At 41.3% G+C, this 22,617-nt stretch overlaps 1 protein-coding gene across 1 annotated transcript in view; it reads right to left on the bottom strand.

Moving 5' to 3' along the window:
• Positions 1 to 22,617, bottom strand: part of CNTNAP2 (contactin associated protein like 2) — a 1,672,147-nt gene that overhangs the window by 504,114 nt on the left and 1,145,416 nt on the right. Inside the window, 1 exon segment of the mRNA XM_030933000.1 lies at positions 22,526 to 22,617. Coding sequence (XP_030788860.1) covers positions 22,526 to 22,617 — 92 coding nt within the window.

The raw sequence follows: 22,617 nt of genomic DNA on the forward strand, positions 1-22,617 counted from the left end.
AAGTTTTTCTATTGACTTTTACTCTCTATTTTGTTTGTTTCTGCTCTAATCTACATTATTTCTTCCTTCTGCTAATTTTGGGCTAAGTTTGTTTTTCTTTTTCTAGTTTCTTGAGGTATAATGTTAGGTTGTTGATTTGCGTTCTTTTCTTATGCAGCTGTTTATTACTATACATTTCTCTTTCAAAATTGCTTTTGCGGTAACACATTCGTTTTGGTATGTTGTGTTTTCATTTTCATTTGTCGTGAGATATTTTCTAATTTCCCTTTTGATTTATTTATTTGACCTATTCATTAAGAGTATTTTATTTAATTTTCATACATTTGTAAATGTTTCAGTTTTCTTTCTGTTATTTATTTTTGATTTCATTCCATTGTGATCAGAAAAGACACCTGGTATGATTTTAATCTTAGGTTTACTGAAACTTCTTTTGTGATGTAACGTGAGATCCATCCTGGAGAATGTTCTGTGTGTTTGAGAAGGATGTGGATTCTGTCACTGTTGGGTGGGACGTTCTGTGTACATCTCTTAGGTCCACTTGGTCTATAGTTTCTTATTGATTTGCCTGTCTGGATGTCTACCTGCTATTTAGTGGGATATGCAAGTCTTCTAATATTGTATTTTTTTCTTCGGTTCCATAAGTGTTTGCTTCAGATATTTAGATGTACTGATGCTGGGTGCATATATAATTGTTACATCTTGGTGAATTAGCTTTCCTTCTGCTGATATTATTATTATATAATGTCCTTTTTTGTCTCTTATGACAGTTTTTGACTTAAAATCTATTCTAAGTATAGCCACTCCTGCTCTCTTTGGGTTGCCATTTGCATAATTATTTTTTCATCCCGTCACATTCAGCCTACATGTGTCTTTAAACTTAAAGTGTGTCTCCTGTAGACATTATTTAATTGGATCTTTTGTTGTTTTTAAATCCATTCAGTCACTCTGTCTTTTGATTGTACAATCCAGTCTATTTTCATTTAAGGTAATATTGACTTACTATTGCCATTTTGTTAATCCTTTTTTTTTTTTTTTGGTCTTGTATTTATTTTGTCCCAGTGTGAAGATCAGTTGTTGCCAGGAGTTCAGGGAAGGGGAGGATTGAACGGAAGGAATACAGAGAATTGTTTGCAGCAGTGAAACTATTTTGTATGATGCTCTAATGATAGATGCAGGTCATTATACATTGTTAAAATCCACAGAATGTACAAGAGTAAACCCAATGTAAACAATGGACTTTGGATGATAATATGTCAATGTAGGTTCATGAGTATAACAAATGTACTACCCTGTGTTGGATGATGATCATGAGGGAGGCTGTGTGTGTGTGTGTGCATGCGTTATATGTGTAGGGGGTAGGGGTACTTTGCTGTGAACCTAAAACTGCTCTGTTTCTCTCTCTCTCTCTCTTTCTTTCTGATGGAGTCTTGCTCTGTCGCCCAGGCTGGAGTGCAATGGCGTGATCTTGGCTCACTGCAGCCTCCACCTCCCAGATTCAAACAATTCTCCTGCCTCAGCCTCCTGAGTAGCTGGGAATACAGGTGCGTGCCTCTGTGCCCGGCTAATTTTTTTTTTTTTTTTTTTTTTTTTTTGTAGAGACAAGGTTTCACCGTGTTAGTCAGGATGTTCTCCATCTCCTGACCTCGTGATCCGCCTGCCTAGACCTCCCAAAGTGCTGGGATTACAGGCATGCACCACTGTGCCTGGCCACATTCTCTTTCTTTCTGACTTGAGAGGCTTGAGAGGTGTGGATGACTCTCCCTCTGTCTACTCTATGTACAGCTCGGCTCTCATACTCTGCACAATTACAGTCTAAGGTTGTGCTTACCTCTTTTACCTTTCTCCAGGCCTCCTTCTCTGTTACATCTTCCTGGCTTACCTTCAGTTCTCTTAACCATCACACTCATTTCCCCTTTTCTCTACAGGAGGTGGAGTATCATGACTGTAGCATCAGATTGCCTCCCATTCACTCCTTATAAATGGCGTGGTCTTGTGCAAGTTAATTAACCTCTCTAAGCCTTGGGTTTTTTTATTTACAGAGATGGAATAGTAATTGTACCTATTTTATAGGTTTTTGTAAAGATTACATAAGGAAATGCAGATAAAGTGCTTAGAGTGGGCCAGTGTGGTGGCTCACGCTTGTAATCTCAGCACTTTGGGAAGTCAAGGCAGGCAGATCACCTAAGGTCAGGAGTTCGAGACCAGCCTGACCAACATGGAGAAACCCTGTCTCTACTAAAAATACAAAAATTAGCCGGGCATTGTGGTGCATGCCTGCAATCCTAGCTACTTGGGAGGCTGAGGGAGGAGAATCACTTGAATCCAGGAGGCAGAGGTTGTAGTGAGCTGAGATCGTGCCATTGCACTCCAGCTAGGGCAACAAGAGTGAAACCCCGTTTCAAAAAAAAAAAAAAAAAAAAAAGGGCTTAGAGTGGTGCCCAGCATTTGGGAAGCCCTCAACAAATGCCTGGAGGTGTCCAACATCAAAACAGACTGGCTTGGGAAACTGGAACCGCATTAGGAATGTGCAGGCGGAAGGGGAATGGCCATCTCTGGCAGCACTGCTGAATGCATTAATTTCCTATGACTGCCATGACAAAGTGCCACAAACTAGGTGGCTTCTAACAACAGAAATTTATTTTCTCACAGTTCTGGAGGCTAGAAGTCTGAAATGAAGGTGTTTGCAAACTACGTTTTTTTCCTGAAGGCTCTAGGAGGCTACGCATGGTGGCTCATACCTGTAATCCCACTATTTTGGGAGACCAAGGTAGAAGAATCACTTGAGCCCAGGACTTTGAGACCAGCCTTGGCAACATAGAAAATTCCTACAAAGGAAAATCTAGAATTTTTTTTTTTTTTTTTTTTAATTAGTTGGGCATAGTGGTGCATGCCTGTAATCCTAGCTACTTGAGAGACTGAGGCGGGAAGATTGCTTGAGCCCTGGCAGTTGAGGCTGCAGTGAGCTGTGATTATACCACTGCAGTCCAGCCTGGGTGACAGATTGAGATGCCATCTCTAAAGAATTTTTAAAAATAAATTTAAAAAGAGAGAAGGGTCTAGGGGAAAATCTGCTCCAGGCCTTTCTCTTAGCTTCTGGTGTTGCAGGCCACCCTGAGCATGCTTTGGGAGGTAGACACATCACTTAAATCTCTGCCTCCCTCTCCAAGTGGTGTTCTTCTTGAGTCTGGGTCTTCGCATGGCATTCTCCTCTCCATGTGTGTCTGTCCCTGTGTCTTTCCTCTTCTCATGAGCACAACAGTGATAATGAATTAGGGCCCACCTAATGACTCCATCTTAACCTGAGTACATCTGTAAAGACTCTATGTCAAAAACAGGTCACATTCACAATGTATCTTTTGTAGGGACATAATTCAACTGTTAACACTGGGGAAGGGATTCTTGCATTGGACAGTGGCCCCTTCCCTTTCCTTTCCCTTCCCCTTCCCTTCCCTTCTTTGCTCATTATCCTTATATAGGACACTTATCAAATTGCTGACCTCATTTTCCATGTTTTAGTATTTTAGTACTATTTATAATTCTTCAGATGTGGTCTAGCCGATGTTTGCTGGAGAATCCTATGATCTGGACACTTGACTAAGGTGACATTAAGAGCGTTTTTAAAAAATGTTGTTTGCATGCTGATAGTCACTAACACTGACATCTAATATTGAGCTTGGAATAAATGACAACTAACAAACTGATTTTTGCATCCTTTCTTTACTAACAACTCATAACCACCTCTCATACTTCTATAGGCTATTTTTGTTGCTGTTTCTGCATAAAGACTTGAGATAGTTAATAGAGATGAACATGGTCTAAACTACTCCTAGAATTGGAATGGATGGGCAGCCACAAGTAATGTTATGAGTAGTTTGAGTGGTCTTTAGCCTCTGTAGACTGCATCAGTTGGCCTAGACAAAGCACTTCAGGGCACCAATGGCAAGGTGGAACGAGAGTAGAATGTGACCCACCACTAGAAAAAAATCTAAGCTTTTATTTGCATGTTACCACATGCCCGATAGACGTAAGTTCCTATCGCACAGCTAGCAGTCCCAGAAAAGCCCTCAGTATTTTTATGGGAGACTATAAGGCAACCTGAGCCTTTCAAAAGGAGGGGGAGTGAAGCCAGGGCATTGCCCCTCTAGATGCCCCTGGCTTGACTCCTCAGAGGGCTGCCATGTTAGTGTCAGTGATGGATTTCTCCTGATATTGACATATTATAAGCAGGGTTGGGGCACAGTCAACATAAAACCAATTCATACAATTAGAAATGTGAGAGCTGCTCTTAACAAGAAAGATTGGCTGCTTTATATTGTGATTTTTCTTTCTCTTAACAAATTTCTTGATTTATTTCCCTTCTGTCTTCATTTTCCTTTCGATATTTATATTTGCATCGACATGCATATTTAAAATGTAACAAGGATTAAATGTGATTTTTGTAATGCTTTTTATACTAGAAATATGCACTATGGGAAGTCTATAATGGGGATAATTTGTATATGGCCAATATGGGACTTGCCAGAATCATTCTTAACAATTTTCACTAGGGCTCTGAGAGGGATTCACAAGTTCTCTTTGATTTGCATAATGTGTGCTCTAAAATTCCACCACGTGTCTTAGCATTACTCACCACTGAATTCCCCCCATATTGATATTCTACCTTTGTGCGTAGTAAGCACTCAATACATGTTTGTGAAATAGATTTGCCTCTTTCCTTGTCTATTTGGTCTCCTGCTCCTGTTTGTGAGGCTTATAAACTTCTGAAATACAAAGCCCTGAGAAAACAATACCCATATTGCATAAACACAGGAATCTTCACAAGGTCAGTAATATTACTATTCTCATTTTAAAGATGAAGAAACTGAAGTGAGAAAAGTTTAGTAACTTCTCAAAGCCCCAAAGCTTATAACAGCAGAGGTAGCCTTCATCTATTATTGTCATTAGTCCTAGCAGACTACCTTGTGCATAACAGGAACTAAAAAATTAGGTGTTTAAATGAATGGATGAAATGAGTGTCGTTAGAAAAGTCTATTTTACAATTGACTATTGCATCAAAGTCCCTAGGAAATGAGACAGCTTCTATGCAATGCAGTAACATTGCATAGAGTAAACATCTCCTAAATAATAATAGAAAATAATAATGCTTATAATTTTTCAAGCACTGTCCTAGCTATGAAACCCCACTGTTAATGGAGAAGAGGTTATCTGGATCATGAGGAGATTAACACACCACACTTAATCTGGCCTCACCACAGACTGAGGCCAGATTAAGTATGGTGTGGAAGGCAGGCAAATGGCATCTGCCATAAATGAGGTTGTTACAGTGGGAAAGGTCAGAATGTTCATAAGATCCTCTTTAATTCATTATTATGAAAATAACAAATAAATAAAGTCTTCATTACCTAATCATTTCTCTGCCTGTCTGTTAAAAAAAAAAAAAAAAAGACAGGAGGCAGGGCGCAATGGCTCACGCCTGTAATCTCAGCACTTTGGTACACCGAGGCAGGCAGATCACAAGGTCAGGAGATCAAGACCATCTTGGCTAACACGGTGAAACCCCACCTCTACTGAAAATACAAAAAATTAGCCAGGCTTGGGGCACACGCCTGTAGTCCCAGCTACTTGGGAGGCTGAGGCAAGAGAATCGCTTGAACCTGGGAGGCGGAGGTTGCAGTGAGCCGAGATCATGCCACTGCATTCTAACCTGGGAGACAGAGTGAGACTGTATTTCAAAAAAAAAAAAAAAAAAAAAAAAAAGACAGGAGTAGGACCACATATGTGAAATTATAATGTTGTAGGGACCATGAAGACATGTCCTTAAATCTGTCTTTCAGCAGGAGGCATATGACTTAAAACTACCCACCCACTCTGTGTTTCCAAGGACTGCCAGATAGTCTGACTGTGCCTGATATATAGCAGGGACTCAGACACGAGCTGAATGATTGGATGTACAAATGAATGTTCCTGAGTTTTAAAAAATTCCTGCCAACTACTATATAATCATCTACTTGAAGGAGACCTGATCACAGGAAGGCACAGACAACCAGTCCTCACTGGTGGAGCTGGTTATCGATGAAGGCAGGCCCTGCACATCCTCCTGACAGGCTGGAAGCTCTCAGCATCAGCAAGTGACGGACAGACAGGGAAACAGGGTGTTGGCCACAAAATCGCTTTCAGAGATATATTTTTATTTACTTTTTTGAGACAGAGTCTCCCTCTGTCACTCGGGCTGGCGTGCAGTGGCACCATCTCGGCTCATTGCAACCTCCACCTCCCAGGTTCAAACGATTCTCCTGCCTCAGTCTCCTGAGTGGCTGGAATTACAGGCATGTGCCACCATTCCCAGCTAATTTTTGTATTTTTACTACAGACGGGTTTTACCATGTTGTTCGGGCTGGTCTCGAACCCCTGACCTCGTGATCTGCCCACCTCGGCCTCCCAAAGTGCTGGGATTACAGGCATGAGCCACCGCACCTGGCCAAGCCATACTTTTTAAGGTCTCTGCCAAGCTATTCTACTAGCGAACTTTCACTCTATACCAATGTGAGAGGAAAAAATAAAACTTTACGGGGTATTTTTGATGACATCACCACAGTAGGAAGGAAACTTAATTTTTTATTGCTGCCTAGCAAATTACCACCAATGAAGTAGCTTAAAACAACACATATATGGCCGGGCATGGTGGCTCATGCCTATAATCCCAGCACTTTAGGAGGCCGAGGTGGGTGAATCACTTGAGCCCAGGAGTTCCAGACTGGCCTGTGTTCCTTTCTGGATCCTCTATGACAGTCAATTTCCTTGTCTCTTTCAGCCTCTATAGGATGCCTTTCTGTCTTAGTTCATGGATTTCTTCTTCCACCTTCACAGCTAGCAATACAGCATCTCTCTGAGCCTTCTTCTGTCATCACATTTCTTTCTGATTACAGTGGGGAAAGGGTCTTTTCCCACTTTTAAGAAGTCACGTGCTTAGATTGGGCACCCACTGATAGTCCAGGATAATCTCCCCATCTCAAAGTCTGTACCCTGAACTACATCTGCAAAGTCCCTTCTGCCACGTGAAGCAGGACATTCACAGGTTCTGGGAATTAGAACGCTAACATCTTAGGCACCATTATTCTGCCGAATACAGTAACCACCTAAGGTAAAGACACACCCTTCCCAGGGCTGACAGGGACAAGCGGGTAAATATCCTCACAGATGGTCATTTCCAAACATCCTGTATTTCTGTCTTTAGAAGTTTTCCTCCTGCATAAGGATAGTTTTTCTGTTTATGTTTTCTCTCCTCTAGTCCTGATGAAAAAAGATAGTAATTTATTTCACCTTAATACCGGGCATTAAAATAGCCGAAGACAGCTAGCATGCTTCCAAAAAAATTAATGAAGTCATTACACCTCACATTTAGTAAGGTAGGAGGTACATGTAATATACATGTATACCTGTGTCAATGTCTATGTGAGTACGGACATACACATTAGTACACACCTATTGTCTTTTTAAAAACCGACTTGGATGATTTACCTCACTGTTGAGTATCAATAACTTTCCAATTTGTGCTGTGTGAACTCAAACCATCTACAAAGGCTAAAGCAGAGATGAGTGTATGTCTATGTGGGTTTATGACTCAACGTGGAAAGAAAGTTTATAAATACATACAAACAAACCCGGATTCTCTAAAGTGCTACAAATTTGGCTTCCATTGCAAACAGATGTTGAGTAGCTGCTAAGTGACAGGCATGAATGACTTATAATACACATGAGGTATGGTGCTTGACCTCCTGAAGCTTGTAATTTGAGAGAGAACTCAGATACCCAGGCATCTAATTGCAGATAAGACAGAAAATAACTTTAATAGATGTAATTTGCATTGAGACCCTCAGGAAACAAGACTTTAAGGCATAGACTTTTGCTAGATGTTAGCGGTGTAGGCAAAGGCAGGGAGGTTTCCTTGGGAAGGAGCATTGGCGCTGGTTCTGCAGAAGTAGATGATGTTGAAAACGCAGATATGTGAAGAGTTATTTTAGGTGTAGGTAAAGGACCAGCAACAAGAAAATACAAATATCCTTACAACGGCCCCAGTGTGAGTGAGGTAGAGCAGAGAATGCAGGGTGAGGAGGGACTCTGGAACTGCCTAGTCACTACAGGAGTCGGGACTTTATTCTGGAGATCACAGGGACCTACTGTAGGTGTGAACAGGATACTAGCAGGGCCCCTTGGAAGAATTAACACTTCCAATAGAGGCTCTTCGTTGCCCCTTAATGCTCATTTTCGTCTTCTTCCTTGGTAACAGAACACTCATTTTTAGGAAGGCATATTCATAAAGGCTACAGAACCCAGCCATCATTGCTGCTAGTTGTGGTTGTTTAAGGAAAGTTCCAGCCAATGACATGTACATGGAAGTGGTATGTAAAGTCATTCTTGGAAGGAAAAGGCAGGCTCTCTTTCCTCCCTTTTCTACCTTCTGCCTGGAATGGAAACATAATGGCTGGAGCTCTAGAACCTGTGTTGGATCCTGAGGAGGATGTCAAATCTGAGTAACACCAGAACAGAGAGCTGGAAGGAGCCTGGGCTTCCTTTACATGCATGGGAACTAACTTGCATCTTGTTTAAGCACTCTGGTTTGTTTATTTTTCTGTTACATGCAGCTTAACCTAGCCGTATATCAATGGTTTTTAACATTGGCTACACATTAGAAACCTCAGGAAATTGCAAAATCAAAGATGGCCAACAATAATCTCCAGAGACTTTGATTTAATTAGTCTGAGGCAGGGCCTAATGATAGTAATAGTTTAAGTTTTCCAGGTGATTCTAATGTGAAGCCAGTGATGGCCACAGTTATAGACGGAGCTGTAGGATATAAGAGAGTTTTAAGGCTGGAAGTTATTTTGGAAGATTGTTTCAATATCATGGCTTAGATTTAGAACTAGGAGAAAGGCAGTGGTCACAGATGGTTAGGTGTCTGTGAAAGGCCCGGGGCGACAGAATCCATGTACGGAAAATGGTGACCAACTGATAGTTCATAAGGCAGTGGGGTTTTACACGTGGGAAACTGCAAGTGGCGAGCCTCATTCATATCAAGAGGGGGTAATGGGAGGAGGTGGCTGGCCTGGTAGGGAGGGTGTGAGGGTGAGCTCCAGGTGTCAGGAACTTGAACTTTCGGTGGGACACAGAATAAATAAACTAAATAGGTCCACATTTATAGCATGCTTCACAATTGCCTCATCTACACTTTTCTTTCAATTCCATGACCTCCCTTTTAATTTGATCTTATTTTTCATGATTGATTTTTGGGCAGAATGCATTTCTTTTTTTTTTCTTTTTCAGAAAACATAATAGCTTTCCCTCTTTTTCAAGCATGTGGAGGGAAATGCTAATGGGAAATACACTATTTTTCTTCAGTACAAAAAAGCTCTTTTGAATCTTAGTTCTGCTTTTCTCAAAATGACTAAATAATCTATTTTGTTTAAGTCCATTTAACATTTTGTTGGTAGGCTATATTTATTTCTAGAACCCACAGCACACTCTGAACGTTTGACAGGATCATACCTGATTAATCTCTCTCTTTGCTGTCATCAATATTATTTGGGGGCAGTGGTCAAGGCATATTGACACTCTGCTAACATCTTCTCTGGCGCCCAATTACCTTTCTGTCATGATACAATCCATGAGGTGACAGGAGGATTCTATGCTTGTGCCAAGTGGGTTGGCACCAAAATGTCCCCGAGACAGTATATAATACATCATTTTTATGCTTCTTTGGGGAACTGAGAGAGACAGGACATTTCCCTATCCCCATTGCCAATAATAGGTGTTTCACTCACAGGGCTGCAGAAACACGGTAGCTTTCCAGGTAGCTTTGCAATTTGAGCTATCTGGGACCTGCCTGGATGAGTCTCCTGAAGTTTTTTAGTTGATCCCCACGGTAAATTCCTAATGAAAGAGAGCAGAAGCCTTTGCCTGAGGCTTTTAACCCTGACCCACATATTAAAAAGTAGTTACGCTTCTAAAAGAGTTGAGCTGTTAGACACTCTAGGAGTCTTCTGTTAAGATGCAACTTCAGTGTAGCTCAAATCTGCCAAGTAAACCGCAACGGAGTAGTATAAGGAATAGCGTACACGGGATGGTGCAACCCTTTTGAAAACTACCCTGGCTGTGCTCTAATACTGAAACACATGCTTCGGGGCTAAATAGGATTAAAATTAAAGCAGTATCTTTTTTTTTTTTTTTTTTTTTTTTTTTTTTTTTTTTTTTTTTTTTTTTTGAGACGGAGTCTCACTCTGTCGCCCAGGCTGGAGTGCAGTGGCCAGATCTCAGCTCACTGCAAGCTCCGCCTCCCGGGTTCCCGCCATTCTCCTGCCTCAGCCTCCCGTTGCAGTATCTTTTTTTTTAAACAAAGCTTCACTCAATGAAAATGAACAAAGCTTAATTTAATGAAAATGGCCTTCATGAGATCAGGAGGGCATCTCCATTTATGTATCTAGAAAGGAAATAAATTAATAGCTGTCCATTTTAACATTTTATACACACACACACAGGCATGCACATACACACACATTTATTTGAATATCAACAATCTTTCTGGTCAGTTTAGCAACCGGAAGAGTATTACTCATAACTGATACCAGTGCTCCTCATAATATCATATTCCTATAATATGCATGAATAAGACCACTGAGTATTGGGATGTCAAGTGATTGCTTCCCAGAAGGATTCCAAAAGATTTAATTACATGAGTTCCATGTAATTCAGATCAATGAAAAAAATATTTTGTTTTACGTGTGGTTATAAGGCTAATGGTATGAATGTTCTCAGTTTCCTGGCACCCACTGAGCAGAGGAATTCTCCAGGCTTGCAGAGAAATTCCTTCCAATATTGGGGCCAACAGAGCCAGTAAGATGCTTTTTTTTTTTTGGTTTCATTGTTGATGATGAAAATTAGTCTTTGTTCTGATTTTTCTTAAAATAAGAATTTAGTATTGTTTTGTTATGTACTGGGATGCTGGCTAGGATTCTTATTTTTTATTTTAATTTTTAAACTGTTTTTAAATACTCAAATTGATCAGGTTAAATGTGTTCATGTCAAAAAATTCAAAAAGCTTATAAGATATACAATGGGACAAGCCAGGTCCTCCATAAAGTCCCACATCCTTAATCTATTGTGTCAATAATAATTGTTAGTTTCTTTTGTAGATTTTCTAGAAATTATATATGCATATATAAAGGTTATGAATTTATACACATTAGAGAAATGCCAGGCTGGGCACGGTGGTTCACAACTGTAATCCCAGCATTTTGGGAGGCCTAGGCGGTGGATTTCTTGAACCCAGGTGTTTGAGATGAGCCTGGGCAAAATGGCAAGACCCCCATCTGTACAATAAATGCAAAAAATTCGCCAGGTGTGGTGGTGTGTGCCTGTAGTACCAGCTACTTGGGAGGCTGAAGTGGGAGGATCACCTGAGCCTGGGGAGGTCAAGGCTGCAGTGAGCCAAGATCATGCCACTGTATTTCAGCTGGGGCAACACAGTGAGGCCCTGTCTCAAAAATAAATATATATATATATTTTTTGTTAGATAGAATTTCACTCTTGTTGCCCAGGCTGGAATGCAATGGGTGCAATATTGGCTCACTACAACTTCCGCCTCCTGAGTTCAAGTGATTCTCCTGCCTCAGCCTCCCGAGTAGCTGGACTACCAGGTTCAAGCGATTCTCCTGCCTCAGCCTCCCGAGTAGCTGGGATTACAAGCATATGCCACTATGCCCGACTGATTTTGTAGTTTTAGTAGAGATAGGGTTTTACCACGTTGGCCAGGCTAGTCTCAAACTCCTGACCTCGGGTGATCTGCCCACTTTGGCCTCCCAAAGTGCTGGGATTACAGGCGTGAGCTACTGCGCGCAGCCTCTCTCTCTCTCTCTCTCTCTCTCTCTCTCTCTCTCTCTCTCTCTCTATTTTTTTTTAAAGAAACACCAGACTCATATAATACCTGCTATTTGTCAACTTGCTTTTTTCACTTTCATCTTGGCCATCTTTCTGTGCAAGTGTTTATGTATCTACTTCATTCCTTGGCCAGCCTGATATCATTTTCCAAAACTCTATTAATGGACACTTCTGCTATCTACACGTTATTTTGTTTTGTTTTGACTGCTACAAAAAATGGAATACGCAACTTTAGAACATACTTGTCTTTTTTTAAGATGGTACGTGACTTATGGTGAAGGATTCAGTCAAAGAATGTAGTGTTCAAGTTTTGATGGCAATTCCCAAATAGCCCTTAAAAAAGTGACCTCAGTATTACATTCCTGCCAAGACTGTGCTAAAGGGCATACTTCCAGCCCCATTGCCACTGACAGGACAAAGAACGATGCTCAGCTTGCTTGGGTCTTCTGATTCTCACATCATATCTGAAGACACACTCTTTTCATCTCCACTGTAGATATGAGAAAACTGAGGCACAGGCAAGTGTTACTAACTGGCTGAGTGTTAGAGGAGAAACATAAACGTAGATTGTCTGACTCTATAGCCAGACTCCTAGCTGCCATCCTGGAGTGACCTGTCTCTCATACTAAGGTTTCTGTTTTCCAGACTGATGTTAGAAACCTTTTTTAAACCTATGAAACAGAAATTCTTGTTAAATATCCATTGTCCGTGTTTCTTGATCTTTCCTTCATTGAACTGCCTGTCGTCGGGCCCTAAAAATCTGAAGCTGTAAAAACTGTGTTTGTTTGTCTAAGGTGGGAGCAGGTGCAATGGAAGTAGTGGTTATAAAGTGATTTCTAGTGTTGTCACTGAGAGTAGAATCTCTATTTCCTGAGAGGTCACTTTTGTAGCTTTTCATCTGTGGACATGTCTGGCAAGTACTTCCATATGGCTCCTGAATTTGGGGGCAGGAATTAAAATGGAATATTCCTTGTGAAGTGATTTTTCTGTTGAATACCATAAATTTAGCAGGACCTTGTGCCAGCAATATGAGAGATGTTCCTTCCTCCCCCGGTAAATCTGGATTTAAACTGGCTTCTCCCTGGAAGCTCCTTTTTATCCTTTGGACATGTGTTACATTTTTGTCTTGGATTCTTCTCCCATGAAATCATAGAAAGAGGAGCTTGATGACTTTACCTTCTCCTCTCTTTTGATGAGACATCATGCAATAAAACTGGACTGATATTGTTACTGCACACATTGCATGAGACTGTTGTCCTACAGGAGGTGTCCCTGAAGACTGGAACCTTAGCTTGGAGAAATGCACTCAACAAACCCGGGTCCCAGAATAGACCACAGCGATGTTCCCATTCAGGCAAGGTGATGGACACAGACCTTTGTGGCTTAAGCTGACAATTTTATCCTTCAGGGATTTAATGATTGTGCTATCAATCAGCCTGAGAAGCAAATGTTCCTCCTATAGGAACTGAGGTAGTGTTTGGGATGAAGAAGAACTTCTTCTTCCTCTGGGGCCTGGAGGAGATTTGGCTTGGATCCGAGTGCCCAGTCATGCCTGAGGAGCCTCATTAACGAGAGCAGGGTTGAGACCCATGGGAGGCTTCACTGGGAGCACTGGCAGGGTCTCAGGGGCTGGGTTCTGCCTGGATTTGAAGAGGGGCTATTACAGGAAGGAGTTGCAGGTTTCTCTCAGTGTAAAATTTCTGTTAGCTCCAATCCTTGTCAAGTCTTGCTGAAAGTCACAGCTTGGTTTTCACTGCACTGAGGTGGACTGGGGGGCCCTCTCCTCTCCATAAGGGCATCAGTGACTGTCATAGGCTGAGACAGCTGCAGCTGGCAGAATAAGGATCTCAGGAGGGCGGTGTCAGCAGCAGGGTGGCAGCAAGGCATGCAGACAAGAAGGTCAGAACGGAGGGGCCCGATGAGTTGTTCTTGAATACCTAAGAGGCTGCTCCTCGGGAACCCATGAGCTAACCCTTATCTGTGTGTGCTTGGGTATAATTGGAATCAATATTTCTTGAGCATTTACTAGTGAAATATGGATGTGCCTTCTCCCTTACGAGTATCCTCTCATTTAAACTTCCCTTCTACCATGTGAGGTAGTTGTGAGGGCCACTTAAATGCTGTGGTTAAGGAAACAGTCATTGACAGCTTTTATAACTTGCTGAAGGTCACTGAACTGGCAAGGAATAGGACTAGGATTTGAAATCAGGTCATGTTTAGACAAGAATTTGAATGTATTTGTGATAATGAATACTTTTAATATAAAATTAAAATAAGAGATTTTTAGAAACCAAATCAGGAGTACTGTAGAGGTGAGTAAAAGTAGAATTTGAAAAGAAATCGTACCACCATGCTCATAGCAGCATTATTCATAGTCACTAAAATGTGGAAATAAGCCAAGTGTCCCTTGGCAAATAAATGAAGAAGCAAAATGTATTCTGCCCATACAATGGAATATGATTCCATCTTAAAAAGGGGGAAAATTCTGATACATGCTACAAAATAGGTGAACCTTAAGGACATCATACTAAGTGAAATAAGCCAACTGCAAAAAGACAAATAGTATATGATTCACTCACATGAGCTTCTTAGAGCAGTCAAAATCATAGAGACAGAAAATAGAATGAGAGTGGTGTGAAATTAAATAATTCAAACTTAAAATGGTTGGAACTTTAAATTATTTTGAGCCTTGAGAGAAATGTGGTTATGTGGCCTGAGTCATGCAACATGCAGCTGCAACTTCTGCTTCTCTGATTATAGATTAAATCTCTTCCTCATTTCTGTCCTGTAAATCATTACGAAAGTCCAAATGGTTCCAGAAATAAGACCCCTCGAGACCATTACCCCTCCTTATGGAATGTTAAAGCAATCTTCCTTGGAACATAGCAAACTGTAACCAACCAAATGACTGTAACATCTGTGCGGGCCTTATATGGAAAACGTTGTAACCCTGTTAGCCTTCTCTATCTCTGCCTACGTAAGTGAAACCTTAACTTCCCCACTTTGGAAAGCTGACCCATTCACTTGGAGTTGATGTTTCCCTGGTGGCTCTCCTCAGGCTTTGAGCTGGAATAGACTCTATATTTAATCACATTTTCTGAACTCATTATTTAAGGTTAACTGGCCAGGGGCTAGGAGGAGAGGGGAATGGGGAATTACTGTTCAATGGGTGTAGCGTTTCAGTTTTGCTAGATAAAAATGGCTCTGGAGCTGGATGATGGTGATGACTGCCCAACAAAATGAATGAATTTAATACTATTGAATTGTAAAATTAAAAATGGTTAAGATAGTTCATTTTATGTGTAAATAAAAAATTGGAAAAAAATGAAATTATGCTGTATATAGTACATATGCTAAAAATTTATACAGAACTTATATCTTTGATATGGTTTGGCTGTGTCCCCACCCAAATCTCGCCCAGAGGTATAACAATCCCCACATGTCAAGGGAGGGACCAGGTGGAGGTAATTGAATCAGGGGGGTAGTTTCTGCCATACTGTTCTCCTGGTAGGGACTAAGTCTCTTCTTTTTTATTTTTATTTTTTTTTTTGAGACAGAGTCTCGCTCTGTTCCCCAGGCTGGAGTGCAGTGGCAAGATCTCGGCTCACTGCAAGCTCCGCCTCCCGGGATCACGCCATTCTCCTGCCTCAGCCTCCTGAGTAGCTGGGACTACAGGCGCCCACCACCGCGCCCGGCTAGTTTTTTTTTTTTTTTGTATTTTTAGTAGAGACGAGGTTTCACCGTGGTCTCGATCTCCTGACCTTGTGATCCGCCCGCCTCGGCCTCCCAAAGTGCTGGGATTACAGGCATGAGCCACCGCGCCCGGCCTGTAAGGACTAAGTCTCACGAGATCTGATGGTTTTAGAAATGGGAGTTCCCCTGCACAAGCTGTCTTGCCCGCAGCCATGTAAGACGTGGCTTTACTTTTCACTCTCCCTTCTGCCATGATTGTGAGGCCTCCTCAGCCATGCGGAACTGTGAGTCTAATAAGCTTCTTTCCTTGTTAAATTACCCAGTCTCGGGTGTGTCTTCACTAGCAGCATGAGAACAGGCTAATACAGTCTTGGTGTGTAATTCCTAAGGATGAGTCTAAAGCTGCTTGCCCTGAGTTTGAATCTCTGCCCTACTGCTTTTTAATTATATGACCTTGGGGGAGAAATTAATCTCTCTGGGGCTTAATTACCTCATTTCTAAAATAAAGACAAAATATGTAGTACCTCTGTCATAGAGTCAATGAGATGTTTAAATGACATAGTACGTGAAACAAACATGAACAGTGGCTGACATGTAACTACTATTATTTAAACAACATGACGAATGAGAATGCACATATAAATATTGCACTTTGAGTAAAGGGCAGTCTAAAACTTCATGAAAAAAGTCACTAAGATTCAATCAAATTTCTTATAAACAAGGAAAAAATTATAATGATTATTTTAAAAAATACTCAGAATTAGGTGTTGCATAGTAAGTTGACCCAAATAAATATGTTTCTGGCTTTGAAATATTCAAGAGATTTTGTTTTAGTTAACTCCCCTCTGCTGTTATAAAAATTGGTCATGGATTATTTTTGGCCCAGGAAGAAAAAGGCTCTTAGACAAGCCAATTCCATTTAGGGTCAGTGAAAGAGAGCACAAGGGCTAGTATTTGACTGGCCTTTCTAATGCTGAGGTGGGAACTGCTGACTAATTGTAACACAAAGACTGTGCTAATGGCTTTTCAGTTCACTTATTTTCCACCATGTATGTGCCCATCTTGGCCAGGACATAACTATCCAGAAATTCTACGATGAGAGACGGGTACTCACGCAATGAATGGTAATTCTTTCCCTGATATTGGAATTGCCATTTTGGAATTGCTAATTTCAGATATGATGATTTAGCTCATTGAGTCAGGCTGCAAGAGACCAGGAATTACCCAGCAGTGGCCACTTAGCTGAGACCAAGACTCGTGTAATTAGAATTCTGGCACTGTAGGTGGGAATATTTACTATTGCTGTGAATAGTAATCATAAATGTTAAATTACATTCAATCTCAGAAATAACTGTGCAAAACTTCTCACAGCATAGATAATCAGGCAATTATCGAGATGGTGATCGCACTCACAGGCCATTGCAGCTTCGTTCTGAGACCCAATCATGCTCTGAGCTACAATCTCATTTATCCTGGCTCCATTTTTATGCATTTTACACCAGTAAATAAGAATAAGTATTCAATCTAAGTTTTAGAGTTCTTAGAAAAAAACATATAATGTGGTCTGTGGTTTAAGCTTTAAAAAGCTTACATATAAGCTAGTTAAAAATTACATTCTGAAATCATTAAAAAGATAGATAAAAACAATCTTAAAAAAATCTTCCTTGATCATATTGTGGAAGAACACTGGCCTGGGTGTTTGGAGATGTGTGTCGTTGGTCTTCTCTATACTCCTCATTTCTAATGTAATTTTTAGAAAGTAATTTACATTTTTCAGGGCCCCAGTTTGTGCATCTGTAATTTAAGACTTTTAAAAATAATTTTTAGCTAAGGTTCCATTCAACATTCAAATAATAATGAAAATAATATATCCTACTGTAATTTTAAACATCCATTTATGACAGCAATTTACCAAGATCCTCGTATGACTTGGGAAGTACTATACTATCTGTCTCAATTTTGCTGATAAGAAAACAAAGATGTGAAATGTCCTGACTTAGATCACACGGAGAGGAAATGGCACAGGTGCTTTGTACTCATTTTGGTCTTAGTTCATCTTAATCCGATGATGCTTTGTGATTAAGATTATTGAAAATAGCTTTCTTATCTGGACAGAGCATCTAAAAGCATGAGATTTAATAGAACCTTTATTTTTACCCTGACATTACAACAAATGTGGTTTAACATATATGAGTTTCATTTGGATGTATGCGCTAAATTTTTATTTCCCTTAATCTCCCAGCTCTTCTCTGTATTTGGAGAAACAAACAAACAAAAAAAAACTGAACAGAAATGATCGTGACAATTCACTCCAGGTTGCCTGGACAGTGTTCCTCACTTCTCCTAGTTAGAGAGGCTACACCCAAAGTCAGCTTCAAGTGGGGCCTCTGGCTTCCTCCCTGTTCCTGGAGGGGCTCTGACTCCCAGACAACACTTGTAAACAGCAGGCACCTACGCTCAGACTGCCTGGTGCCCCATGCATCTGATTTTCCCCCACTGACAAAGTTGCTATTATTTTTGCTTTGTGAGAAGTGAGAGAAGCAGGGGCTTCCTGGTAACGAATGTCCTTGGGGCATTCAGCGGAATAGCCTGGCTCTAGCACGTCGCCCTGAGGGATGATGGGATTGGAGACCTGTACCTGCTCTTCTTCTGATGATCCCTGATTTGTAACTTTCTCTAGTAAAGCCTGTTTCATAACATCTGCATGTGGCGTTGTGGAATTAGACTTGAGACCTACGACACAGCAGGTCAAGAGCATGAAGGGGCCTGCTTTCCACACTCTGTTTTCATTTATTTGCATTTAAGAGTCAATTGGAATCATTAAGAATTGCAATAAGGGCCAGTTGTGGTGGCTCATGCCTGTAATCTCAACATTTTGGGAGGCCGAGGTGGGTACATCACTTGAGGTCAGGAGTTCAAGGCCAGCCTGGCCAACATGGTGAAACCCCCCCATCTCTACTAAAAATACAAAAAAAAAAAAAAAAAAAAATAGCTAGGCATGGTAGTGTGTGCCTGTAATCCCAGCTACCCGGGAGGCTGAGGTATGAGACTAGGGGGCAGAGGCTGCAGTGAGACCAGATCACACTACTATATCCCAGCCTGGTTGACAGAGCGACTCTGTGTCAAAATAAATAAATAAATTAATTAAATAAATTAAAAAAAGAATGCAATAGAATTGCAAATAACTATCCCATAGAGTAAAATTTATAGAAGGCTTTTATATCCTATATTCTTAATGCTCACAAAAATTTGCCAAGATTTATTTTTATTATACAGATAATAAATTAAGTTTCAGAGAGGTTAAAAGTCTCCCTGAAAAGTGCCAGATCTGGGCCTGGATGTAAGGTCTTCTTGCTTCAAGCTCAACTCTCTCTTCACTGCTTCTGAGAGCTTTAGAAAGTGTCTCTAGAAGCAACCCCATCCATTCCCGAATATCTAAAGCATCCACATAGGAGGGAGGGCCTTTGTGAGGTGCTGGTGAATTCAAAGACCAAGAAGATTCTCCAAGACCATTTTTTCTTGTGCTAAAAAGGGAAGACCATTTTAAGAGCTATTTATTATAAAAAATATTCATTATACTTTTCAGTTTGCTCAAGCTATAGTGCCTTTATTATGAAATATTAGACAAACTTTACAGAAGCAAAGGAGTGGGATGTCTTAGCTGCTACGAAGCCAGAAGATAGCAAGACATCAGCAGTGACCAAGTCCCTGAGTAACTGTGAAATGTTAGAACTCAGTTGAAGCTTGCCGGAGGAGGAGGTCAGTGAGTAAGGATGGAATGGAATGTCCCCTAATCTGTGAAATGAATTCAGACATGTTCTTTGAAACAGCTTCAGAGGCTAATATATATCTTTAAAAATCTATCTTGGGGCTGGGGGCGGTGGCTCATGCCTATAATCCCAGCACTTTGGGAGGCTGAGGCAGGTGGATCACTTGACATCAGGAGTTCAAGACCAGCCTGGACAACATGGTGAAACCCCAACTCTACTAAAAATACAAAAATTAGCTGGGCATGGTGGTGGGTACCTGTAGTCCCAGCTACTTGGGAGGCTGAAGCAGGAGAATCACTGAGATTGTGCCACTGCACTCCAGCCCGGGCAACAGAGCAAGAGTTCGTCTCAAAAAAAAAAAAAAAAAAAAAAAAAAAAAAAAAAACTCTATTTTAGCCAGGCATGGCAGCTCACAGCTGTAATCCTAGCACTTTGGGAGGCTGAGGGTGGATCACTTGAGGTCAGGAGTTCAAGACCAGTCTGGTCAACATGGTGAAACCCTGTCTCTACTAAAAATACAAAAATTAGCTGGGCATGGTGCCAGGTGCCAGTAGAGGCAGGGGAATTGCTTGAACTGGGGAGGCAGAGGTTGCAGTGAGCTGAGATTGTGCCACTGCACTCCAGTCTGGGTGACAGAGTGAGACTCGATCTCAAAAAAAAAAAAAAGAAAAAAATCTGTTTTCAACCTGTAATTCTACTAATAATAACCCTCAGGGTTTAGACACAGATGTCATGCTGGTGCCTTAAACTTAATGTTTTCAAAACTGTCAACTGCGCAGATAGCTCCCCAGCCTGGCCCAGCTCAGTCATCCTTCTTCTCCAAGACCACCATGCAAGGACGAGTGTCCCAGGGCCCTGGCTCTTCCTTGTCTTTCAAGTTTATGCCTCTTCCTCCAGGACTTTATGGATTCCTTCCTTCGCTCCTTCGGTTAGACTGCAAATTTCTTCCATTAGTTTTTTCTTTTTTCTTTTTTGAGATGGAGTTTCAGTCTTGTCACCCAGGCTGGAGTGCAGGGGCATGATCTCGGATCTTGGCTCACTGCAAGCTCCGCCTCCTGGGTTCAAGTGATTCTCCTGCCTCAGCCTCCCGAGTATCTGGGATTACAGGCACCTGCCACCATGCTCGGCTAATTTTTTGTATGTTTAGTAGAGACGGGGTTTTGCCATGTTGGGCAGGCTGGTCTCGAACTCCTGACCTCAGGTGATCCGCCTCGGCCTCCCAAGGTGCTGGGATTACAGGCATGAGCCACCATGCCCAGCCACTTCCATTAGTTTTTGTTGTTAGTTTTGTTGTATCTTGCACATACCTTCCTCAGAGCACTGACTGTATTATGTTTTCTATTTGTGTGTGCATGTGTGTGTTTCCTTCAACTAGTTTTGGAGCTCCTGAGGACAAAGAGCATGTTCTGTTCATCACTGTATCCCTAGAACTTAGCATGATGTCTGACAAAAATGAAGTTCACTTGGGTGCAGGTACTAGATCTTCCTCTTCCTGAATCCCTCTGCTCTCCTCTGTGGTAGAACAAGGTGATGGTGGCAGGGCACTCTGGGCTGCCTGGACAATGAACTAGCTGGGATTCTGTTCCCACTTCTCCTAGTTGGGGAGGCTCCACCCAATGTCAGCTTCCTGAAGAGGCAGGGAATTAATGTTGGATAGATAAATGGATGGGAGAGGGTCTGCCTGACTTAAGAACACACAACTAGTAATAAAAGGCAACAAGAACAAGAATGTGAGTCAGGACAGAGATTCTTGTTCTTTGCATTTGCTGTTTTATCCCCAGCGCCTGGAAGAGTTGCTGACTCATAAGTGTTTGATCAATATTTGTTGAATGAATGACTGATTGGATGACTCACTGAATGAATGAATGAAAGGTTAACTTCAAAGCCCATGCCCTTTTAACTCCATTCCCAACTTCCAATCTGTGTATACAGTGTGTGTGTGTCTGCGTGTAGATACAGCTTTCAAGGAAATAAAATTAAAAATTATCATGACCTCTTCTTTACAATAATCCATAATTAAAGATTAATGATAGATATTTACAAGTATTTTACATACATATGCACACATTCTAAGCCATTTAAATAGCCTTTGTAGTTTATTTACTAGAAGAAATATAACTTTCAGAAAGTAAGCAGACATCCTACCTGAAATTCATATAATGTTACGTTCTCAGGATTCGTTTTCGGTTAACTGGTGGAATGAATTTGTCTTGTAAACTGTCCTTGTAAATAGCATACTACATAAGTGAACTGAAGAAAACCATGGCTGGGCATATGGGGAAATTCATGACCATGATTGGTTATGTGCACAGCTGCCCAGAAGCAGAAATGGAGCCTCTCAACACTTCTAAAAATGAAGAAAGCCGGCACTGGATACGTGTTTCTGCAAAGAATCACACTTAGGTTTATAATCTTCCACCTAAACTTCTGGGGCCTCTCTGTTTCACGAAACGGCAGCTGATCTTATCTTTTATCTGTTACTGACAGAGACCCAGCCATTCACTGCGGGGCAGAACGAAAGCCAGCAAAGGGATGGAAGAAACCCAAAATAGATCTTTCTTGAACTGATTTGTATCCGAGTTATAAACAATTCCAGGTATGAAAGAAAAGTAGACAGGCAAGCACTTACAGAAGACAAGAGCACAGAATTACTTTTTCTGTTTCTTTCTTTTTTCCCTTCTCTCTCTCTCTCCTGTTTTTCCGATCCAGATCCCCAATGCAAACATTGCAGGAGGTGGCTGTGCTCCCTGCAGGAGGCTATTGACCGTGTGCTCTCACAGGCATGCACACTGGCTACCCGCCCACGGCCACCCCTCTATTGTTACACAGCATATTTTATAATGCAAATCACTGTCTACAACATGGCTCATTATTTTCCTCTCTGAATAAAATATGAACACATCAATTATGTGTCAGGTCTGTTTCTAAATGCATACCCTTGTCGCACTGACCTCTTTCTGCTTTTATGTTTTTCAGTATGTTCCTGACATTTGTCAATTGGGTTAGTTCCAGACCTTTCTAACCTATTATCGTATTATTATAGCACTTTTCAAACTTTCTTCTCTCACATTAGTTGGACACAAAGGCACACTGGGAGGGTGAGCCTGGCTGTGCTGGCCGCAGGCACTCACCACTGCTTGTAGTCCGCGTCGCAGTTACAGTAGTACTTGGGATCTGTGCAGTTGCGTTCAATGCCACAGGCACATTTCTGGATTCCAGGTCC

The sequence above is a fragment of the Rhinopithecus roxellana genome, chromosome 6 (assembly GCF_007565055.1).
Source record: "Rhinopithecus roxellana isolate Shanxi Qingling chromosome 6, ASM756505v1, whole genome shotgun sequence".
Classification (NCBI taxonomy): Eukaryota; Metazoa; Chordata; class Mammalia; order Primates; family Cercopithecidae; genus Rhinopithecus; species Rhinopithecus roxellana.